The sequence below is a fragment of the Clupea harengus genome, chromosome 5 (genome assembly GCF_900700415.2).
Source record: "Clupea harengus chromosome 5, Ch_v2.0.2, whole genome shotgun sequence".
Classification (NCBI taxonomy): Eukaryota; Metazoa; Chordata; class Actinopteri; order Clupeiformes; family Clupeidae; genus Clupea; species Clupea harengus.
In genome coordinates, this window is record NC_045156.1 from 26,852,467 (window position 1) to 26,874,365 (window position 21,899).

The window sequence follows — 21,899 nt, forward strand, 5'->3', positions numbered from 1 at the left end:
AATTACTGACAATAAGATGTATGAAATTGTTGTTTTTAGGAGGCTAAATTAAAAGAAGGAAACATGACAATTCTCTCAGAAAAAAAAACATGATTTTAATAACGACTACCCAGGAAAGATACAAAAATTCACTTGGTAACTAGTTATAGTAGTTATTTTCTTGACAGCTACAACCCACACATAACATGGCCGCAAGCTAAAGAACTACAATCCCTACGAGGACTACACACAAAGTTATCAATTTTTGTTTTGTTTTCCCTGTTGTTGTATTTATTACATTCTGTCAGGAAAAGTAACTCATACTCCACCTCCCCATTACTAGTGAGTGCAGCCTGTTTTCTCGAGGTAGCCATGTTTGTCTGTGTCTACCCCACATACACATACTTGAAAAAAACACTCACTTTTTTTTATTCAATTCATGTTTCAATATCTAACCTAAAACCTGTTTCAAAAATGAACATCACATTTTTTCATCTAATCAAAATTATTTCAGTAAGTGATACTCAATCATGTATTAGCAGGGCAGCACATCATTTGAATGGATCCTCTGGTGTCTCTTGAGATTACACATTTGACTAAAGGCCTTTCCACACTGAGTACACTGATGTGGCTTTGCCCCAGTATGGATATTCTGGTGTTTCCTAAGATGAGACATTTGGTTAAAGGCCTTTCCACACTGAGAACACTGATGTGGCTTTTCTCCAGTATGGATCTTCTGGTGTGTCTTGAGGTTACCAATTCGGTTAAAGGTTTTTCCACACTGAGAACACTGATGTGGCTTTTCTCCAGTATGGATCTTCTTGTGTGTCCTGAGATTAGACATGTGCGTAAAGGTTTTTCCACACTGAGAACACTGATGTGGCTTTTCTCCAGTATGGATCATGTGGTGTGACCTGAGACTAGACATTTGGCTAAAGGTCTTTCCACACTGAGAACACTGATGTGGCTTTGCCCCAGTATGGATCCTCTGGTGTCTCTTGAGATCAGACACTTGTCTAAAGGTTTTTCCACACTGAGAACAATGATAATGCTTTTCCCCGGTATGGATCTTCTGGTGTGTCTTTGCCCCAGTATGGATCTTCTGGTGTGACCTAAGATGATGCATTCGGCTAAAGGTTTTTCCACACTGAGAACACTCATGTGGCTTTTCTCCAGTATGGATTATCTGGTGCGTCTTGAGATGAGGGATTTGGCTAAAGGTTTTTCCACACTGAGAACACTGATGTGGCTTTTCTCCAGTATGAATCCTCTGGTGTAGCTTAAGATAACCCATATGGCTGAAGGTTTTACCACACTGAGAACACTGATAAGGCTTTTCCCCGGTATGGATCCTCTGGTGGGACTTGAGGTTACCAATTTGAATAAAGGCCTTTCCACACTGAGAACACTGGTGTGGCTTTGCCCCAGTATGGATCTTCTGGTGTTTCCTAAGATAAGACATTTGGTTAAAGGTCTTTCCACACTGTGAACACTGAACTGGCTTTTCTCCAGTATGTGTCGCCATATGTACGGTTGAGTGTGGGCGATTGTGACATCTGTCTTTTTTTCTTTTTTCCTCAGTGTTCCCTTTCTTGTTAGATTGGATCCTTTGAATGTCTCCTGTAAGATTATTTTAAAAGTTCAGCAATATCTTCACTCTTCTCTTCTATCTGGGATGTAATTTCTACAATTTCTTTGCAATATATTGGCTATTTGCTAGAAATGTACATAACTTAGAAGTGACTTAGGATAAAAGTGTCTACCTAGAGACTACATGTGAATGTAAACAGAGATACACACACATGAATTACAGAGCTAGAGAAAAATTACGGCAGACACTTTCTCTCTTTTAAATGTAACAGACTGCAGCTAGTATCCCATAAGGAAGGTATTCCCACAGTATCTCTGTTCTCTGAATAGGTCTCGCTTTGTGAAGCACAAGTTAGCCATTCTCTCAAATTCAAGTAGTGTAACTATACATAACATATAATGATGAACAAGCAACTTACTTGTAGGAGAAGAGACATGGTGACCATATTCACTTAAATCAAATTCTTCTTCATCTTTAATTTCCATTGGTGAATACTTTTCTTCTTTCATGGTTGGTGATGTGTACATTTCAGTCTTGATTTCACATTCCATTCCAGGCTTTTCTTCCACGGTCTGAATTGCAGACAAATACTCTTGTAGGAAATCATCAAATTCTTCTTCTTTTATCTCCTTCTTCACTGACATGAGCAGTTGTGATGGTCCAGTAAATCCAGACATTTCTGACTTTAGTTCTGTTTTGGAAACAGAAACTCGGTCAAACTATCCTTCAATGCAACGATAAATCTGAAAATAAAAAAAGATAGATAGATAGATAGATGGATACTTTATTAATCCCGAAGGAAATTTAGGACAACAGTAGAACAACAGTATAGTTGTACTGCTGGTGAATTACACATACAGTATACTTCCAGACAGCCCAGTGCCAGCCTTTAAAATGTGAGTTCATTAATCTGACTCTGTGGTGTTAATATAATGGTTTCTCTCTCTGACCTATTAGCTTCGAATGAAAACTAGCATGACAAAGGATTATGGCCATTAGCACAACCTGCTGAGACTACACAAAGGAGTGTAGTAGGGGGGTGGGGTGGATGTAGGGGTGGGCGATATGAGCTAAAATTCATATCACGATATTTTCCACTGTCCAGACGATATCGATATGATATCACGATATATGAGGGGAAAAAATCTGAATCATATTTTAATAGCCCTTCTTAGCTAAAATTATATTAGTTAAGGCAAAATATGTCATCATGAAAAGTAAAAATCAAATAATGATAAAATAAATATGTATCTACTGATATGTGCTACAAATGTAATTTCTGTATGATTCCAATCATTTCAAGCATTTTTATAATCAAAAATCGCTGAATTTGCGCATGTCCTGTTCAAACAGAGAGACATGCGAGGTGAGGCAGCAACGAGCAGCGCCTTATCTCAGATTGTGCAATCCCTCACTAACTGGGTTGAGCGCATGCCTTTTGCTTTCTCGTTGTTTGTCACCACTGTAGTATTTGTGGACACTTGTATTGTATGTCCTCTCTATCCATAGAATAGGTAATGTATTTCACGTATGTGTAGAACCTATGTAGTCTTGCTGATAAATTACATAAACCCGCATAGCAGTGAAAAAGCACTGAGGGGAGGCAAACAGTACCTCGGTCTCAATGAAGGGGGCGTGCGCGAGAGCCTGAAACTGGACTTTCAATCGAAACGTGAAATGTTAAATAATGGGAGACCGGAGCTAAAAGGTATGCTTCAAACGACGGGACAGAAGATAACTCGACCTAATACTCACATTCAAAGCCAAATTGCTTTTGAAAAATGTTGGAACCTCAAGAATAGATTTGGCTTTGGACGAAGAGCGAAGACTAAATATTAGCATGAGCAATATTCGCTAACATTACAGTGATATCAGAGTGAGCCCTTTGTCGATTTCCCATTATTTCTCTTAGGATTGTTTATATCTATGTGAAGCCATTTAACATCACACAAGTGGTTGTAATCACTTTGAACCCAAGACTGCTTTTTAATGGTGAGCTGATTTAGAAAAATTAAACTTTGCAGCTAAAGTTGTGTTTCCTGGTTATGGTTGTCGAATTGCTGTGCTAGCTAAGGAAACTTTAAATAACCTTAGCATAAACGATTTAAATGGAAGAGTTACATTTGCATGAAATGATAGCTAGTTATCTAGCTCATGTTATAGTCTCCTCGATTTAATCATAAAATTACAATGGGAAAAGGTAGAAACCCTCAGTGTGCCTGTGCAACTTCGTATGAAAGAGTTCATATTCACACATATTAACAAGAGTTCATCACAAGCTAGCAGCCGCCAACTGTATGTACCTTACCTATGTGGGTTAAGAATGATGATATGAAATATGATAAACAACCAGTAGACAATGTGCAAGCTGCCAATTGAATAGTGATTTAACAGGTTGCTGCCTGGTGCTTACACCTTTGGCTAAAACAACACGGCGACACAACTATGGAGAGAGATATGGAGAGCCTGCCTACTTACTTCAGCTGCCTGCACGCTTGTTTGTTGCTAGCACTACATGCGCGCAACAAATGCATGCGCCGTCCGCTCATAAAAATAGGTCAACATATTAACATACCAAGAAAGAAGAAAGGTTAGATTAAAATAAAAAAAGATGTAGCTACTTAGTACTATCACTCAGTTGAAATTTGGAACAAAACAATATGAATGCCAAATTCGAATTTATGAATTATGAATTATGAATAAATCGCGGTATCCACGGTATTGCAAAATCCATATCATGGCGTGGCACAATACCGGTTTTTACTATCAAACCGGTATATCGCCCACTCCTAAGATGATGTACCTTACTTTAAAAATGTAACACTAGTTAATAAAATGTACATGTATTAAAAAGGCTTTCTCTTTGGCAGGCCTCCAACAAAACTTTGCCCATACATCTATTGTGACTGGCATAGAAAAAGTTTATTTACTCACAATTCTCTCAGAGATGCTTGCTGACTTGTTCTTGTACTGCCCCTTTATCTTTATGTTCATACAATAGGATAGACACCTGGGGAAGAGGTTGTGGGTAAAAAGAGAGAGAAGGTTACCATGGATTTACCTTTTTGCAATACAAATTAGTACACATATTTATTTTAGCTAATGTTAAGCATTAAAAGTTGTAGTCTGTGATTCTGGCAAGAGGTTGATGATATTTGAGCTCAACAGCCAATCAAATCAAACTGGCACTGTTTTAGAATGTTACATTTGGTCTCAAAGTTGGCATTATTTTTAATTTTTTATTATTTATTTAGTTTAGAAACTCGGGAAGAGAATCCATCGCTGAAGAAAATCTTTTCCAATCTGAGCAGAGACTAGGTATGTTAATGACATGTGGTTCAATTAAGTACTCACTCTCTTAAACTTTAAATCTTGAAAGAAATTATTCGTTTGTGTTTGTGCGTGTGAACTTGATTTTGTGTGGTGACTCAGCTGTCATAACAAGCATCAGGAGAGCACATTTTTTTTGTCTTTCTTTTTGGCAGGTGTGGCTTGGCTACATCTGTTGCTTTTATTGATGCATGCATATATTGTGTCATACATGATGCAAACTATGCATGTTGTATCTGAACTTTGTCACAGTATACTTACAGTATTAATCAAAACAAAATATGGTATGTTTTTCCATTTTGTTCTTGGTTCATTTTCCATAGGTGACAGAAGCCAAAGAATTTAAGAGGCTTGCTGCCGTCGCCAAGCTGGCCCTGGTGTTGCCCAATTCGAATGCAGATGCTGAGAGGGTGTTTCAGTTGTGAGACTGAACAAAACTAAGACCAGAAATAGCCTGGCATTGGATGGCACCCTGTCCTCAATAATGGCCATAAAGATGGCCGACCTGGAGCCCTGTTTCAGATGGGAGCCCCCCTCAGATGTCATCAACTAGCTAACTAGCTTCTGATCTGCATCTGATACCTAATTTTTAGTTATATTTGTCATGTGTTGATCCATTGTATTGCTTAAAAAGGCTACTGTTTAAGCACTTTATTTGTTTGATGGAACGTGTGGTGGGAGGCTTTGAATAATGAATAATATTTCTCCCTAACTAATCTTGTGTCATTTTTTGCTGAACATAAATCATTAAGTGCTCTTAAGAATACAATTATTAACAATATAGGTTAGGTTTCAGTTAAGAATGAGTTGAATACCATTGTAATCAAAATGTCTATCAACCTACCTTTGTGATAAATAACTGTCACTAAGTTTTCTATTATGCTTATGTTTACTAGTTTTATTTTATTATTATAGTTTGTTTCTACTATGTTGGCACTCTGAAATTCTTTTGAATTAAGAGTGTGTTACAAATAAAATGCATTATTATTATTATTATTATTATTATTACCTTGGTCAAATCTTAAACACAGGTCTATTAATTACGCTATATTGTGGTACATAGACAGTCATTGAGGCACAACAATAGTTTTCTGGTTGAATGTTCAGCTCAAGTCTAGAAGGCCCTACAAGTCATGATCAGATGAACATGAATCAGAATAAGTTCAGGTATTGCACATCTTTAGCATACCACCCAAAAATCCACTAGAATGCAGGAAAGAACATCTACTTAAACCAAAATGTCCTGGGGATGGACCAGCTATGGTTACATTCTGTGAAGCAAAGAAGCTGTAAAGCATGACTTCCATCTCCAGTAGGCCACCCAGTGGCGTAACGTAGTAACGACGGGCCCAGGTGCAAGATATGATATTTAAAAAAAACATCGTAGCGTTCCCTACCTCCGCAACTGCGTCTAAAAGGTGTTTGTTATCGATATAAATAGTGTTTAATTAATCAACCTTACTTATTTCAGAAACGATGGGTGTGTACACAATGAACTAAGTCTTGTTTGACTCTCAGCAGGACAATTTCTTACCGTAAAAAATAGTTAGAAAGTAATAATAATAGCGACCACTATTTACCCAACTTGTAGCCTAGTAATCCTGCCCTACCATAATGTATGTAGGCTATAACTTGTCTTGAAATGTATATCTATCACAATAGCCGTAAGTTACTTTTTGCATGGTTGCTGACACACCACTGAGGGCAGAAGCAGCGATGCTGATCCCTGCTGACTCCGTGGGCTGGCGAATAGTTGACGGGCTAGTTAAAAAGCCGAATTGGTTTAACTATAGCGTGTATTGTATTGTCACATGATCAAATAGAGACTTGACATTGGACAACAACATACATATTACCTAGCAATCATCATTGCTAATCGCAAAAATACCAAAGAAAATAAGAACGTATTAATTTCATTGAATAGTTTTTTGATAGTTTCTATAGTGTATGTAGGATAAGCATATGGTTTTGTTATAAATGGCTACTTTTCCCCAAAAAATGATAACAACCATGACTGAGATAAGTTTGCCTTTTCAAGTTTAGCCTATAGATAACATTTTTACAGTACAGACTAGTTATGAACAGCTCGTATTTGAATTCCGAGAAAATTTGACGTTGTACTAAGGTTGGGCCCGTCGAACGACGCCTGTCGGTGTACTTGTCGGGCGCCCTTGTCGGGCGACGCGTGTAAAAAATGTGGGCTTGGCTACGGGACATCGGGATATCCAGTATATCTTTAACTTCTTTATCATACAAACGTTAGGAACTTACAGTTGTATACAATGACCAAGCTTCTTAAAGTATACCGTCTTTCGCAAAGTTCCACAAGTTGTAGCTAGCGATTGTATTCCGCTGTCGACAGTGTCGCGTAACTACCATCGTGTAGCGACTACCATCGGGCAGTGAGCAACTGAGCATGCGCGACTACCATCGTGTAGCGGACTACCATCGTGCAGCGACACCCCTGACCCCTATCAACGACTTCGGGCCGCAGAAACCACAAGAATGCAGGGCGCAACATGGGCACAACGCCAAATGAATTCCAATTCCCTGATATTTGAACCACCAACGTGTGTGGCTGCGTGCGCGGCAAAATGTTGGTCACCCCCGACAGAATCTCACTCCAAGGTTTTTTGAAAAGTTGGCAGCTCTGAACTATCATCTCCACATGTTAACAAACACTAACATACTAGCTGCTAACCAAACATCATTACAGTAGGCTACGGAATTCTCGAGTAGGCTACATTCATATTACAAGAAAACAGATTTACAGTTCGTCAGTGACGCACAAACATGTTGGAAAGTAATAGGAAACAGGACTAACATCCACTTACTTAAGCTGTAAACAAACAAGTAAACTATTGCCGTGCAGACTCCTCTGGTGATTTGCGACGTACTGACCTAATGACCAGCTGCTGCGAAAAAAGGCAATCCGCTATAGTCTCTGGCCTGTCTAACTATAGACATATTAGATTAGATTAGATTAGATTAGATTCAACTTTATTGTCATTGCACTAAGTACAAGTACTGAGGCAACGAAATGCAGTTTAGCATCCAACCAGAAGTGCAAAATAGCAAAAAGTTCAGAGTATGTGCATATGTAAAGTGTAATAAGTGAATAAATAGATATGTACAGTAAGAAATAGATATGCAATATGAACAGTAAGAAATGGATATGCAATATGAACAGTAATTGGGACAAGAATAGCAGCAATTGAAGTTAAAAGTGTAGGTATGATAAGTATATGTAAAGTGCAGGTGTAAGTATTAGTGGTGGTAATAAGTGAGATGAAGTGAAAGAGGTATTAGTAATATTATATTTAAGAGGTATTGTATGGTATAAGTACAATTAATACAGTAATAAGTGGTAGAAAAAAACATTCTGGTGCAAATGTTCAGTGGCTGGAGGAGGGTGTGTGGCAGTCAAGCCAGGGTGGAGGGGGGAAGTACAGTCACTGGGGGAGATGTGTGTGGGGGTGGGGGGCAGAGTTCAGTAGAGTGACAGCCATAGACATAGTATACTATGTCTATGGTGACAGCCGCAGGGATGAAGCTGTTCCTGAACCTGCTGGTCCGGGAACGGAGCACCCTGTAGCGCCTCCCAGAGGGGAGGAGGGCAAACAGTCTGTGGCTGGGGTGAGAGCTGTCCTTTTCGATGCTGCCTGCCCTCCGCAGACATCTCTTGCTCTGGACAGCCTCAATGGTGGGGAGTGAGGAACCGGTGATGCGTTGGGCAGTTTTCACCACCCTCTGCAATGATTTACGGTCCGCGACAGAGCAGCTGCCATACCATACTGAGATGCAGTTTGTAAGGATGCTCTCTATGGTACAGCGGTAGAAATTCTCTAGAATCTGAGGAGACAGATGGGCCTTCTTTAGTGTCCTCAGGAAGAAGAGACGCTGGTGTGCTTTCTTTACCAGGGATGAGGTGTTGATGGTCCAAGAGAGGTCCTCAGAGATGTGGACACCCAGGAACTTGAAGCTGGCGACACGCTCAACCTCAATCCCGTTGATATGGATGGGGATGTGTGTGCCAGCTTTCTTCCTGAAGTCCACAATTAGCTCTTTGGTCTTCTTGGTGTTGAGAGCCAGGTTGTTGTCGGCGCACCACACCGCCAGGTGCTGGACCTCTTCTCTGTAGGCCGACTCATCGTTGTCACTGATGAGGCCAATCACCGTTGTGTCGTCTGCAAACTTGACAATGGTATTAGAACCATGTACAGGTGTGCAGTCGTAGGTGAAGAGGGAGTAGAGGAGAGGACTTAGCACACAGCCCTGTGGCACGCCGCTGTTCAGGATGAGGGTAGAGGAGGTGTGGTTCTCTACCCTAACAGACTGGGGTCTGTTGGATAGGAAGTCCAGTATCCAATTACAGAGGGAAGTGTTGATACCCAGATCACTGAGTTTCGTGATCAGTTTGGAGGGGATGACTGTGTTGAAGGCTGAACTGAAGTCTATGAACAGCATCCTCACATAGCTGTTGTTATTGTCCAGGTGAGAAAGGGCGGAGTGTAATGCCGTGGAAATGGCATCCTCCTTACTCCTATTCTTGCGGTAGGCGAATTGGAAGGGGTCCAGTGTGGGTGGTAAGCAGGTTTTGAGGTGAGCCAGGACCAACCTCTCGAAGCACTTCATGATGGTGGGGGTCAGTGCAACAGGGCGGAAGTCGTTTAGGCTCACTGCAGTGGAGTGTTTTGGCACCGGCACGATGGAGGTGGTTTTAAAGCACGTGGGGACAGCAGCTTGGGCCAGTGACATGTTGAATATGTCAGTCAAGACCTCAGCTAGCTGCCCAGCACAGGCCCTGAGCATGCGTCCGGGGATGCCATCAGGGCCAGCAGCCTTTCGTGCATTAGTCCTGCTCAGTGCGGCACACACGTCGGTGGAGGAGAGTGTTAGGCCAGGCAAATGAACCCATTTTGGAGCCAAAAATAGAATTAATTGTAAAATAATTCCTTGTTTGTGCAAACTTACTTGGCCAATAAAACCTGATTCTGATTCTGAAATACAGTATATCTTATTTTATTTTAATATGTAAAGTAGCGATTCAATTGGAAATGTGTGTGTGAATAGACTACACTCACAAGCATTATAGTGCTGTTTTGGAGTAATTTGATTTGTGTGTTTTTCTGTGTTTGTGCTTGCTCTGTGAAAATCCTCCCCTTCTGGGGCAGTGTTGCAAACATAAGACTGTTGCTATGGAAACACCAATGAGCGTGAGGGACACAGACCAAAGTTTACATTGGGAGATGGGGCAGTTTTAAATGTGCCCCACGAAATCTGCCTAGCAACCCGTGACCAAGACTAAATAAATCATACAGATCGTATTTACTTTCATCTGAGAAGAGAACTTTGGACCACTGAGCAACAGTCCAGTCCTTTTTGTCCTTAGCCCAGGTGAGATGCCTCTGACATTGTCTCTGGTTCAAGAGTGGCTTGACACAAGGAATGCGAGAGTTGAAGCCCATGTCCTGGATACGTCTGTGCGTGGTGGCTCTTGAAGCACTGACTCCAGCTGCAATCCACTCCTTGTGAATCTCCCCCAAATTCTTGAATGGGCTTAGTTTCACAATCCTCTCAAGGCTGCGGTTATCCCTGTTGCTTGTGCACCTTTTTCTACCACATTTTTTCCTTCCATTCAACTTTCCATTAATGTGCTTGGATACAGCACTCTGTGAACAGCCAGCTTCTTTAGCAATGACCTTTTGTGTCTTACCCTCCTTGTGCAGGGTGTCAATGATCGTCTTCAGGACGACTGTCAAGTCAGCAGTCTTCCCCATGATTGTGTAGCCTACTGAACCAGACTGAGAGACCATTTAAAGGCTCAGGAAACCTTTGTAGGTGTGAGTTAATTAGCTGATTGGAGTGTGACACCATGTCTTCAATATTGAACTTTTTCACAATATTCTAATTTTCTGAGATACTGAATTTTGGGTTTTCATTAGCTGTCAGTTATAATCATCAAAATCAAAACATGTAAACACTTGACTTGAAATGTTTCAGTCTGTGTGTAATGAATCTATATAATATATGAGTTTCACTTTTTGAATCGAATTACTGAAATAAATCAACTTTTTGATGATATTCTAATTTATTGAGCTGCACCTGTTAAAGCGATGAGAAAATGCTCGTGCCAACAACTGATTAAACAGGTGCGTTTGGCACGAGCTAAGATTTCCCCATGGGCTAAAACCTAACTGTTAATAACGTTATTGTAAGAGACAATTGACTGTCTTCACCAACTGTTTAGCTGACTCTGTTAGTGTTAAGAGTTGAGTTTGGTGTCTAGCTAGGATTCACAGCTGAAAACGTTAATATTTGAGCTTAATGTGATTATCAACGTCTTTAAGGTAAATTGGTGTTAGTTAAGTCATGTAGAGATAGATGCTGTTAGCTAGTTTACGGTTAGCTTCTAACGTAACTAACGTTAACCTTGCTAGCTAACTGGATAGCCACATAATTTGTGTCGAAGAACAACTCCCATATTACTCGAGGCTCTTAATTTAACCAAATTGACGTTGACGCTAGTCTGACTTGTGAATTTATAGAAGCCAACTAGTTAACACATAGGCTTACCAATGTAACGTTAACGTTAGTCCTATTGAGTAATGTTTACCTGGCATGCTATCTAGGTCTATTCCTGCCAAACATTACCGTTAGATGCTTATTTTGGGTATGTTGTTTCATTGTTTATATGTGTCTGTTTTTAGTGGCGTTGTTATGACTTCTGTCTTTTCGAAGTAAAAAGAAAGAACTATGAAGACAAACATTTGGAACATAAAGGAAATTTTACAAATACCCTCTGGATCCGGGCAAGTAACACAAAAGCTGCCCTTACTACCACACATAATCAAAGGAATGACTTGTTTAATGGTTAACTGACTCTATGTAAACTCATTGATGCTAATATTAATGCTATTTTTGTTATCGTAGGGGATCCAGGGGATCTGGCAAGGTAGGAGCCACCAGTGATTACTTAAGCCTAACGGATTCACAGTTTCTGCTTGGATCCCAGTTCTGGCCAGAAAATTCACAAGCCTTTTCACAGGAGGTGCCTTTCTCTTCGAGGAACCCCAAACAAAATTCTGAGGAGGTAGGGGTCGTCAACTCTCCGTACAGGGTTCTGTACAGTAGTCTTGTTGGCTGTACAGAATCATTAATTAGTCACCCACTATGTTCACAGGGCTCTACAGTGCGAGTATTTCACTCGCATTTGCGCCTAAAACTAGGTATGTGCGAACTTGAAAAATAATTTACGAGCACAGTGTGCGAGTGACGGGCTGTTGTCAATACACGGAACAACGGCGCGAAGAAGTGAAGCACCATAGATTTCATATGGAAACAAGTGACGGGGTCGCGACTGCACGATGTGAACATAGCATGATGACACGCTTAACTTCATGCAAATGAGAGCGACGATTCGCAACCAATGGGCCAGAGCCATATAAAAAGAGGGTTACGACGATCTCTCCGACATGTGATCACTTAGTATAAGTAGCTCGCAAAAAACCCACTGCTGGCAACCTGTTTGAATGGTCTTTCACGGGACAGACAGCAGCACCACCTCGATTTACTGACATTTTCGGTATATTAACACATAATATCAATTGGTTACTGGTGTGTTGTATTCTGTTTATGTCTGATACTTCATTAACATTACATTAACTTATAACACTAGGCAGCAATATTGTGAAGCAGAGCTAGAAATGGCTTTGCTAGCTCCCATACTGTAGCTCACACCAGCAACTGCTCAATTTAGAAAAAAGAAAGAGAAAGGAGTTTGGTAACTTAGCTAGTAACTGTCAATGATAACTAGTTATTAGAATGTATTAGCCAACGTTAAGTTAACTTCAAAGGGGCAGTCGAGTGTATAGGTTGTGTCAGCTTGGATAGCTAGCTAGTAATTTTCGATTTAAGCCTTCCGTTAGCCTTGGCGAACTTTTAGCTAGCTAACTTTAGCTAACTATGAGGTAGCATATCCTAGCTAAGTTATGCTAGCTAGTAAACTCATTGCAGAATAGACTATAGGGCAGGCCACGCATGACATTAATCAAGAAAAAATAAATTAATATGTGATTGGTTTAAATATCCTTGTCTATTTGGGCAGTTGTTATCATTGGCACCACTTTCAACTGTCAAAACTATCCGTCTAGCTAAATCTGTTGGTTATCAAATTGCACAGCAATTCAAATGGAGGATATGTGGTTGATTTAACTCTAAGGCCAGGTAGGCATAGTAGTTGTAATGTGCTATCACATCATTTGAAAATCTAGACTTGATATTCTCTTATATTTGAATGATAATTCTGTTAATTAAGTATTGCCTTAAAATGATTATTTACATTGAATTAATTGGAATTCAGCTGTAGGCATATACTAAGAGATCTGTCTCTTAGAGACTAATTGCATCCACAATTTAAGTACTGCAAGCTTGACTATTATGCACTTGTAGACACAACACAGGGGGTCCCTGGGCCTGGGAAGGAAAGGAGTTTAATGTGGCTATAATATGGACTTTTAAATGTGACTAAAACTAGACTAAAATGTAATCAGTTTTCGTTGACGAAAACTAGACTAAAACTAAGAAGGATGAAAATGACTAAATGTGACTAAAACTAGTATGCATTTTCGTCTTAAGACTAAATCTAAAATAGCTGCCAAAATTAACACTGAGATAGGGGACCCCTTAATCTACAATTCATTGTTGCTAGCTCTAATCAGATGTACTAACTAGGCTAATAAGAGAAGACTAACTTTGTATGCCAACAAACACCAATAACTAGAACTAATTTGACAGACTATAAACCAACGGACTACTGGTTATGGTACACATGCTCTCTAGCTAGCTACAGTAAAAGTGTTGCTTACATTAGATACTAGACCTACAGTCTAACTCTAACTGCATTTAGAATCTAACAAACTATATCTTACAATAAACTTTAGGTAAAGCTGGCTATATAAAATACTACTAATAACAATTGATAAAGAGGTCCACTAAAGTGTTGAAATATGAACAAGTGCAGTAATTTGATCAATTTACCAGCTAACTTGCTTCGGAAACACTGAACATGAATGGGGTTGAACGTTGGAAAATACAATGTTTGGAACTATAGGTCGCAAATGACATGCTTTACTTCCGCATTAAAAAAAATCGCTGTGCTCCTAAATTTCTTTGTGTGCTCCTAAATTTTTTCATTTAGGAGCACATGTACTCCTTGGGGAAAACCTTAGCGTAGAGCCCTGGTTCAAACTCATGAGCCTTTGCATACAACGCTAATAATTAAATTCCTCTAGGTCAAATTTATTTATAAAGTACATTTAAAAACAACTCACGGTGACCAAAGTGCTGTACAATTATTTAACAAAAAAATATCAAAACAAATAGAAAACAGAAAGAAAACAATTAGATCACAAAAAATATATAGAAAAACAGAAGCAAAACACTGAACTAAGCATCTATATACACAGATATTAAATATACAAATTATCAACTCAAATCAGGAGGATCCAAATGCTAAAGAATAAAAGTAGGTTTTGAGCCTGGACTTGAAGGAGTCTATAGAGGGGGCTGATCTTATAGAGAGGGGGATGCTATTCCGCAGTTTAGGGGCTGCAACAGCAAAAGCGCGGTCACCCCTGGATTTAAGATTAGATTGGAGGACTGAGAAGTGTTTTCTTTTGTACATATTTTGACATATCAAACAGTTGTGCAATTTTGTCTCTTAGGGAAATGATTTCAGGGTTTCCACAAATTACAATGCAAAACCTTATCTGTTTGGTGGAGACACTGAAACTCACAGTGCCACCAACAGGAAACCTGCCATTGGTGTGTTAGATAGGTTTGAAGAGGACAAGAAAAGGGCAAAAGAAAAGTCAGAGAGGTAGGTCATGTTCTTGTAGTATGTCCGTCTTTGAGCGTCTTGTAGGTAGAATATTCTGTGCATATTGGAGTGTGGCCTTAATCTTGCATTAATGCAGATGCAAGGAAATTGTTTGTCCTTTTTACCCTTTCAGTGAAATTATCAACCATGAGTTTTTGCAGTTGAATGATTCCCTTGAAAAGGTAAGTGAACAGTGAGACATAGCAACTCTGCATCTTGCTTTATGTGACTTTTCACCCTTTAACCCTTTTCTTAATTTCCAGGTCAAACCTCTATTGGAACACATAAATTACAGTGGTGAGACCACACACAAAGTTCTGGTAGAAGGAGTAAATGTTCTCACAAAGACAAGTAAGCTCAGCCTTTTCTGCAAGTGAAGTGATTTTCTTGTGTAGACTGACAATATAGTTGCACAGGAGTGGTACATTAGAAGTCAGCAGTTCAGATTGTGTTAACATGGGATAATAACTTACTATTCTGTGTGATGCAGTAAAGGAAAGCATGGCCAGTGTGTGCGATGGCATTATGCCTAAGATTGAGGAAGTGATCATGAAATTGAACTCTCAGAGTCAGACACTGAGAGAAATGGAAGACAGAGAGGCTAAGGTAAGGCACCCCTCAAAAGTGGTCAGTGATTTTTTTGGCAGCTTGCACTGATGTACCCTTATAGTGCCCCCTTGGTACACAGGATTAGTACGCTTTTTGATCAATCTAGGGATGTTTGTATAAAACCAGTTGTATTTTTGTGGAATTCTATATTCTGTGTTTTGCATGGTTTATTGATAGTAGCGTCTTACCATTTATTAAGAATGTGTTTGTCTCTGAACCAGTTGGCCACTGCTACAAAAGACCTGAGCTCCCATCTGCAGGATTTGCAGCAAAACATGGATAGCTTGAAGGTGGAGCATGGCCAGGAAAAGAGTGTATTGGCAGAAATGCAGTCCCTACTCATAGCCACAATGGAGGCCCAGACCCAGAGGTCTGTCTCCAGGCCCGTTCAGATGGTCAACAGCGAGGTCCAGACTTCACCCGGCTGGGTGGAGCGGCTCTGTGTGGTCAGTGAAGAGAAGCGTGTCTTCCAGGGTGTCCGGCTGTGTGGTCCTACGGAAACTTGTCTCCTCAACGGCCCCTCAGAGCCCACAGTAGGTCTGTGTTGCTCCACCAAGCAAACCAATACAGCCTATGACCAAACAGTCCCTTCCAGGGCCGCCTTGCGTCCTCTCCCCACCAACCAAGAGAGACAAGTCGTGCAGATGACAGCTGATGGAGCGAATGAAAGCCTTCTGCCGCAGTCATTCTGCACCCAGGCCCTTGAGCCTGATGGGGATGGGGACACAGTCTCTGGCTCTGCCCTGCAGGAGGGAATAGTGCGATATGCCCTGAGGAACCAAGTCTCACGTAGCTCCTGCATTCTGGGATCTATACAGGATGAATCTCAAATGGTGGCCATCACTGCCAGACCTCAAGACAGGGTGATGCCTGCGAGACAAGAGGTCATGGCACCTAACTTCTCCGTACAAAGAGGGCTTCAAAAGATAAGGCCTAAGAAAAGGCCCAGAGGAAAGACAAGAGCCCTGATTCCTCAGAATGCACCGTCTGTCTATAGAGGGGTTGGGCAAGGAAAGGTTTTCCGCAAGTTGAGGCCAGATCGCGGAGAGGGAGAGGAGGAGAATGAAGAATTATCTCCACTTTACCAGGTTAAGAACAAAGCACACTGTGAGAACGTCAAACCACCCAAACAGCTGAAGGAGAACAAACCGGTTGGCCTGCGTAATGATGAAAGACGGCACATGTGGTCACACAACACTAACAGTACCCAGTTCATGTCAGCCTCGGATGGAGTAGACCAGAAAACAAAGGGGAAGACTAATGCCAAGGCTAAGATTCCTAAGAAGGCCCAGGGAGGCCTCTGGAATCTTTTCGACTTTGTTGACTCTGACTGACATTGAGGGTGCCTAGACAGTATCACAAACTCCTCAGATGTTCAGCTCATGGTGTTTCCAACAAAGGTCAGCTTCATATGATAAAGGTTAGGGATAGGTGGGTGTAAGGAGTTCATTTTGAGTTTCTGTAACAGAGTCATCATTTTTTCCAAATAAAAATGACAGTAGTCAGGCAAATTGATGTATTATTTATGATTATGTTCAGCTCCAAGCAAATATGAGGTTTTCATGTCTTTTTTATCTCGGCAAAAAATATTCGTAAAAAGCATCAGTAGTAGAAGAATGTGACTTTAGAGTAACTTGCAAGACAAGTGACACAAGTGAGTATCATACGGACACTTCACTGCTGGTAATTTGTGGTTTAAGTGCTGTTTTTAGTGCTCTAAATATACTCCTATCAGTATATGTGCACATTATTTGTGTGAAAAATTTAGGCCTATACTGGTTACCATCATTCTGGTTTCTGGTTACCATCATTCTCTGCTAGTCATCATTATTTATCTACAAGACATCTGATGTTGGAACATGATTACAAACAACAACAAAAATGTCACGGAACATAAATCTGTGTAGGGTTTCTGAAACACAGTCTAAAACATTGGGTTGGGCATGTATAGATGCATTATCAGTATGTTTTATTAAGGAGCCAGGACAGACACATTAAAAGGTCTTACTTCCAAAAAAAGGCAAAAAGTTTGCATTACGGCTTTTAACCATACAAAACTAAGATCTAATATTTACAAACTCATTTTGTATCGGTTAGGCTGTGGCTTACAGCACAGGCCACTCTGGACAGGACCTCCACACAGAGGTTCATCCACTCGCAGTGGGATTTTCAGTGATATGATCAGAACAAAAGAATCAAACCAAGGGGTGTATGGGTAACTACAATAGAAGAAGAAGAAATAAAGCATTACCCCCTTTGTTTTATCCACAAATATATGATTCATGCAACAATTTTGTCCACCTTCCTTTGAGTGTAGCATCTCCCTAGTGAAGGCAACCACTTGTGATGTGTCTGCTCGTGTAAATCACCCTGGAAGCAGTTGCGGCCTACTTGCTATCCAGTGGCCTTTTGTGTGTCTAGCCACGCACGAAAGCAGTGTGGATGGGACACGCCCCTACTCATTCATCAGGTCAGCAGGCGGGGCCAGCAGTCCACGGGGGTTGAGGTTGGCCACCAAACACACGTCATAGCTGTCATGCATCAGTACGTGCCTCCGCACCACTGCCCAGCTGTTCTCCCAGGGGTCCAGCTCCAAGATATCCTTAGTGATGTTGTCATAGCGATCTGGGGGAGGGGGTGGGGCACATTTGTATACTCTTAGCAATACACTGAAAATGATTATGAGTCATGTAGCCTAAACCATCTGCACAACTTGTAGGATTCTTGGTCTAGTGTATGACAGTTTTTTGTATGTAGAAAATGTACGGTGGAGTGCATTGTCAGAGGTATTCCTGTACTGCTGTGGGAAAGTTGACATTAACATTAAGCATTCTCATTTGCAGCAACATTAATGTGAATTGTGTCAATTCACAGGTTGTGTGTGGGAAAGCAGAATTACCTGCTCCTTTGTAGTATCCACACACATAGATTTTTCCGTCCACCACTCCAGCATTGGAAGCATTTGATCGCAAGGAGAGGATCGGCCATGGCAGTGGAGTTCCTTCTCTCCAGAAGTCTCCATCAGGATTGTAGATCTCAACCACGTTCAGACAGCGCCGACATTGTCCCCGATCCACTCCCTCACACCCTATGCCACCTGCATCAATGCCACATCACAGGAGTTTTATGTACTGTTCAGATTTGTCGTCATTCCTACATGTTATTTAAAGAATTGACTAAACTATTGACTAATCTAAATCATTGTAAATTATTTTACACATTGAAACATTATTATGCAGTTATCTGCTAAAGCCATATGTGAAGACCCCTCCTGCTCTCACCCAGGACATAGATCTCTCCATTCAGGGCAACAGCACTACAGCGGTACTTAGAAAAGTTCATGGGGGCCAGCTCTGCCCATGTGTTTGTTTCAGGGTCATATTCCAGCAGCCTGTTGCTCATGCGGTCTGGCTCCTCGTCGCTTGAAAACGTCTGTCAGAGGACCAGATGAGTCACAACAGGTGTCAGGAAGCAGGAGGGGGGAGTGGCATGAAATCAGGCAGACAGAGGAGCACTTAGGTCTTTTTAACACAAAATGAAGACATTTTAAACATTGGAAAAGCCTGGCATAATGGCATTAAAATCTATATTTAACCAATAGTTACTATAAAGTTGTGCATCCACTGATATCACCATATATTAACCCTTGGAGGACCCTGTTCGTGAAAGACTCCGTAGCATAACTCTTTTTTGGGGGGTGAGCGTTTTGCAAGTATATTTCCAACATACATATTGGTAAAATAGCTTTTAAGTTCTTTGCTTCCCATAAATGGAACACTGTTCAAGTGGAGTTGAAACTAACCAAGTATTTGTCTGTCAACCAATTTAAGAGCCTTTTAGATGCTAAGGATGTGCCTCAATGCTGTTGTTTTAAATGATTCTTTGATTTAATTTTTTTACTTTATGTTATTTGTTTTTATACTTAATTTCTGAGTTGTTTATTTATTTTGTCTGTTTTGTTTTGTTATGGTTTGTTTATTTATTGTTCTTCTGTATTATGCAGCTCAATCAGGGCATTGCTGCAAAAGAGCCCTGTGCTCAGTCAATTCTACCTGAATAAATAATGATGATGATGATGATGATACCATGGACGGCACAGTTACCAGCCTGTACATTCCCTGCCTGCCCTAATGCACACGCACATGTTTTGGATCTTACTCTTTGCCCCTCCTGTGCCTCACCTGAGGAGTTCGACCACCCAGCACATAGAGGCGGTTCTTGAATCGCACAGCTGTATGATATGCCAGAGGCAAGGGCAAAGGGGCAGCGCTTCGCCAGGGTCCACCCTGCATGGACCAGCGTTGCACACAGTTGGTCATGAGTTGTTGGTTTTTCAGCTTCATTTGTCCTCCCATTAGGTACAAGGTGTCTCCGAGTGAACCAAGAGCGTAGGAATCACGATATTCAGCTGAACACAGATGATGCCAACTGCCTTGGGCATCAATGTTATATCTAAATATGAGACAAGGGAAGTTGTGAAGCACACACTGAATTAAAATGGGTTGAAGGTAAGTATTGTGTGAGCACTTTCTGCTTAGTGGCCTACATGCTCAAGATTACCAATAAGGTTGGTGTTTATGTAAAAGCTTTCAGTAACATAGGTGTGCCAATAATGTTATTTCTTACATTATTTATGAGAGTATTAGTAGGACTAAAGTGGCAGCCTATGCATAGTGATGTCATCTAGTGTACTGTGGCAATAAAGTAACATTCCGCTCACACTGTATCTCACCTGAAAATCTCCACCTTTTGTTCCTTCTGCCTTGCCATCCTGCGTGGACCAGCTTCACCTGCCACCACGATCTGGTTGTCCTCCATGACCACTCCTGCACACACATATCCCAGTGCATCGCAGTAGCGGGGGGAGGTGATGTAGTAGGTGCGTGCAGTTGTTGGAGCGTAGCAGAAGCTGTGGTCGGCATAGGAGCATTGGCGTGACCGAATCCCATCACTGTCGTTGCCAATGCATAGTAGCATTTCCGTGGTCTCCATGCCATAGCGCAGCTTCAGTCTGCGTGGCGCCGCAGTGGGGTGCATCGCCGTGGTTTCCAGCGCCTCCTCCAGCATCTCCATACACTCCGCGTTCGCCAGCAGAGCCGTGTTCCTGCGCATGGCTTCGCGCAGGTAGTCGGGGTTTACCAATGGAAGACGCACCTTGCGCAGGAGCTCGGCCAGGTACTGATCCCGACCCAGGCCCTCCTCTCCCCGAGCGTCCCCGTGCCTCACCCAGCGGAGCACCACATCCAAGATGCTCTCCTCCCTGGAGATGTTGAGATCATCGGAGCCCAGCAGGGTGGCCAGCTGGTGGGCCTGTAGCTCGAGCATCTCCTCGCTCATGCACACCTGGGTGAAGTGCTGCTGCAGGTAGCGCTGTGCCTGATCAGATAGATCTTCTGCACCCAGGTCACGCGCATAGTAGTATATGCCCAAGCAGTTGTTTACATCCATGTTTTCGATCATGTAATGCTGACAGCGGCCAAAGACTTCATCCATCTGTAGTAGAAAGGCCGCTACCGATACACCTTGCACATTTTCATTTGAGAGTTGCAGCTTGGAGCTGTACATATACTCCAGCAGCAGAGTCAGGCTATTAGATGGCATGTCACGTAGAAATACTTCACGACTGGCGCATTCACGTAAGCCACAGGTGAACATGACTCGGAAGTAAGGGCTGAAGACGGACAGGACCACACGGTGACAGGGGAATCGGACATCCTCAGCCACCAGCACTACATCTGTAAGCTGCTCTGTCTCTCTCATTCTGTTGAGCTGCTCCAGCAGTGTTATGCCATGCCTTGACTTCAGATCCATTATTGTCTGAGTTACACAGGGGACGTTAGAGGAACAGAACAGAACAAAAAAACAGTAAGGCAGTCAAGCTGTGTCTAGCGTAGAGACATCATGAATGAAGAAATGAATTCAGCCAGATGAGAGACCACTTTATCTGAAAGAAGAGGAGACATGAATTCACTGCAGGCATGTGCATGCAATGTTGCAACAGCATGCCTTCTCATGTCCTACATGCTAGGTGATTTCAAACTTTTAACAGAAATCAAATATGTAACTTTGTTTATAATATGTCAAGATCGTATGTCCTACAGAACCATGGCAAACTCATTGCTGGCTATACAGTTCTATGCCAAGAACATAAAGTCCTTTCTGTCCAGCAGTTGCCATCTGCACAGCCCAACCTAGCTCAGAACAGTTTGGATCACTACCCCACAGCCCTCACTAGTGAAGCACAAATGAAGCAAATGCCATTACACTTCGTTTACACATGCACTGTTGAGCTTTCTGCCTCATACCACTGTGAACGTCCTCTTGGGGTCTGTGCTCTTTAGGCACTGGGTGTCCACAACAATCTCTCAGCTGAGTGAGACCACCGCTGTTGATAGTCCATGAAACAGAGTAAGGGCTTATAGGGGGGAGGAGTGGATGTGGGGGGTGGGGGGAGTCTGGCAATGCCTTGGGGAACTGAGTTGGATCTGTTTACTCCCTCTCTGCTCTGCC

General features: G+C 41.7%; 3 protein-coding genes across 3 annotated transcripts; 1 reads left to right on the forward strand and 2 right to left on the reverse strand.

Annotated features, from left to right (window-relative positions):
* LOC105889214 (zinc finger protein 665-like) lies at positions 1-1,856 on the reverse strand. The gene has a single exon (XM_031567125.1). The coding sequence runs from the start codon at positions 1,502-1,504 to the stop codon at positions 515-517; it is 990 nt and encodes a 329-aa protein (XP_031422985.1). The 5' UTR covers positions 1,505-1,856; the 3' UTR covers positions 1-514.
* Positions 1,857-11,838: 9,982 nt separating this feature from the next.
* LOC105889186 (interactor of HORMAD1 protein 1) lies at positions 11,839-16,914 on the forward strand. Its single transcript, XM_031568352.1, has 6 exons — positions 11,839-11,993; positions 14,626-14,780; positions 14,914-14,962; positions 15,044-15,131; positions 15,271-15,386; positions 15,611-16,914. The coding sequence occupies exons 5-6, from the start codon at positions 15,282-15,284 to the stop codon at positions 16,721-16,723; spliced, it is 1,218 nt and encodes a 405-aa protein (XP_031424212.1). The 5' UTR covers positions 11,839-11,993; positions 14,626-14,780; positions 14,914-14,962; positions 15,044-15,131; positions 15,271-15,281; the 3' UTR covers positions 16,724-16,914.
* Positions 16,915-16,936: 22 nt separating this feature from the next.
* Positions 16,937-21,807, reverse strand: kbtbd12 (kelch repeat and BTB (POZ) domain containing 12). Its single transcript, XM_012815017.2, has 6 exons — positions 21,695-21,807; positions 20,122-21,333; positions 19,571-19,841; positions 18,671-18,821; positions 18,289-18,486; positions 16,937-18,014 (listed from the first exon to the last, which is right to left on the reverse strand). Exons 2-6 carry the CDS (start codon positions 21,198-21,200, stop codon positions 17,845-17,847), a joined length of 1,869 nt encoding a protein of 622 aa, XP_012670471.2. The 5' UTR covers positions 21,201-21,333; positions 21,695-21,807; the 3' UTR covers positions 16,937-17,844.
* Between the last annotated feature and the right edge of the window lie 92 nt (positions 21,808-21,899).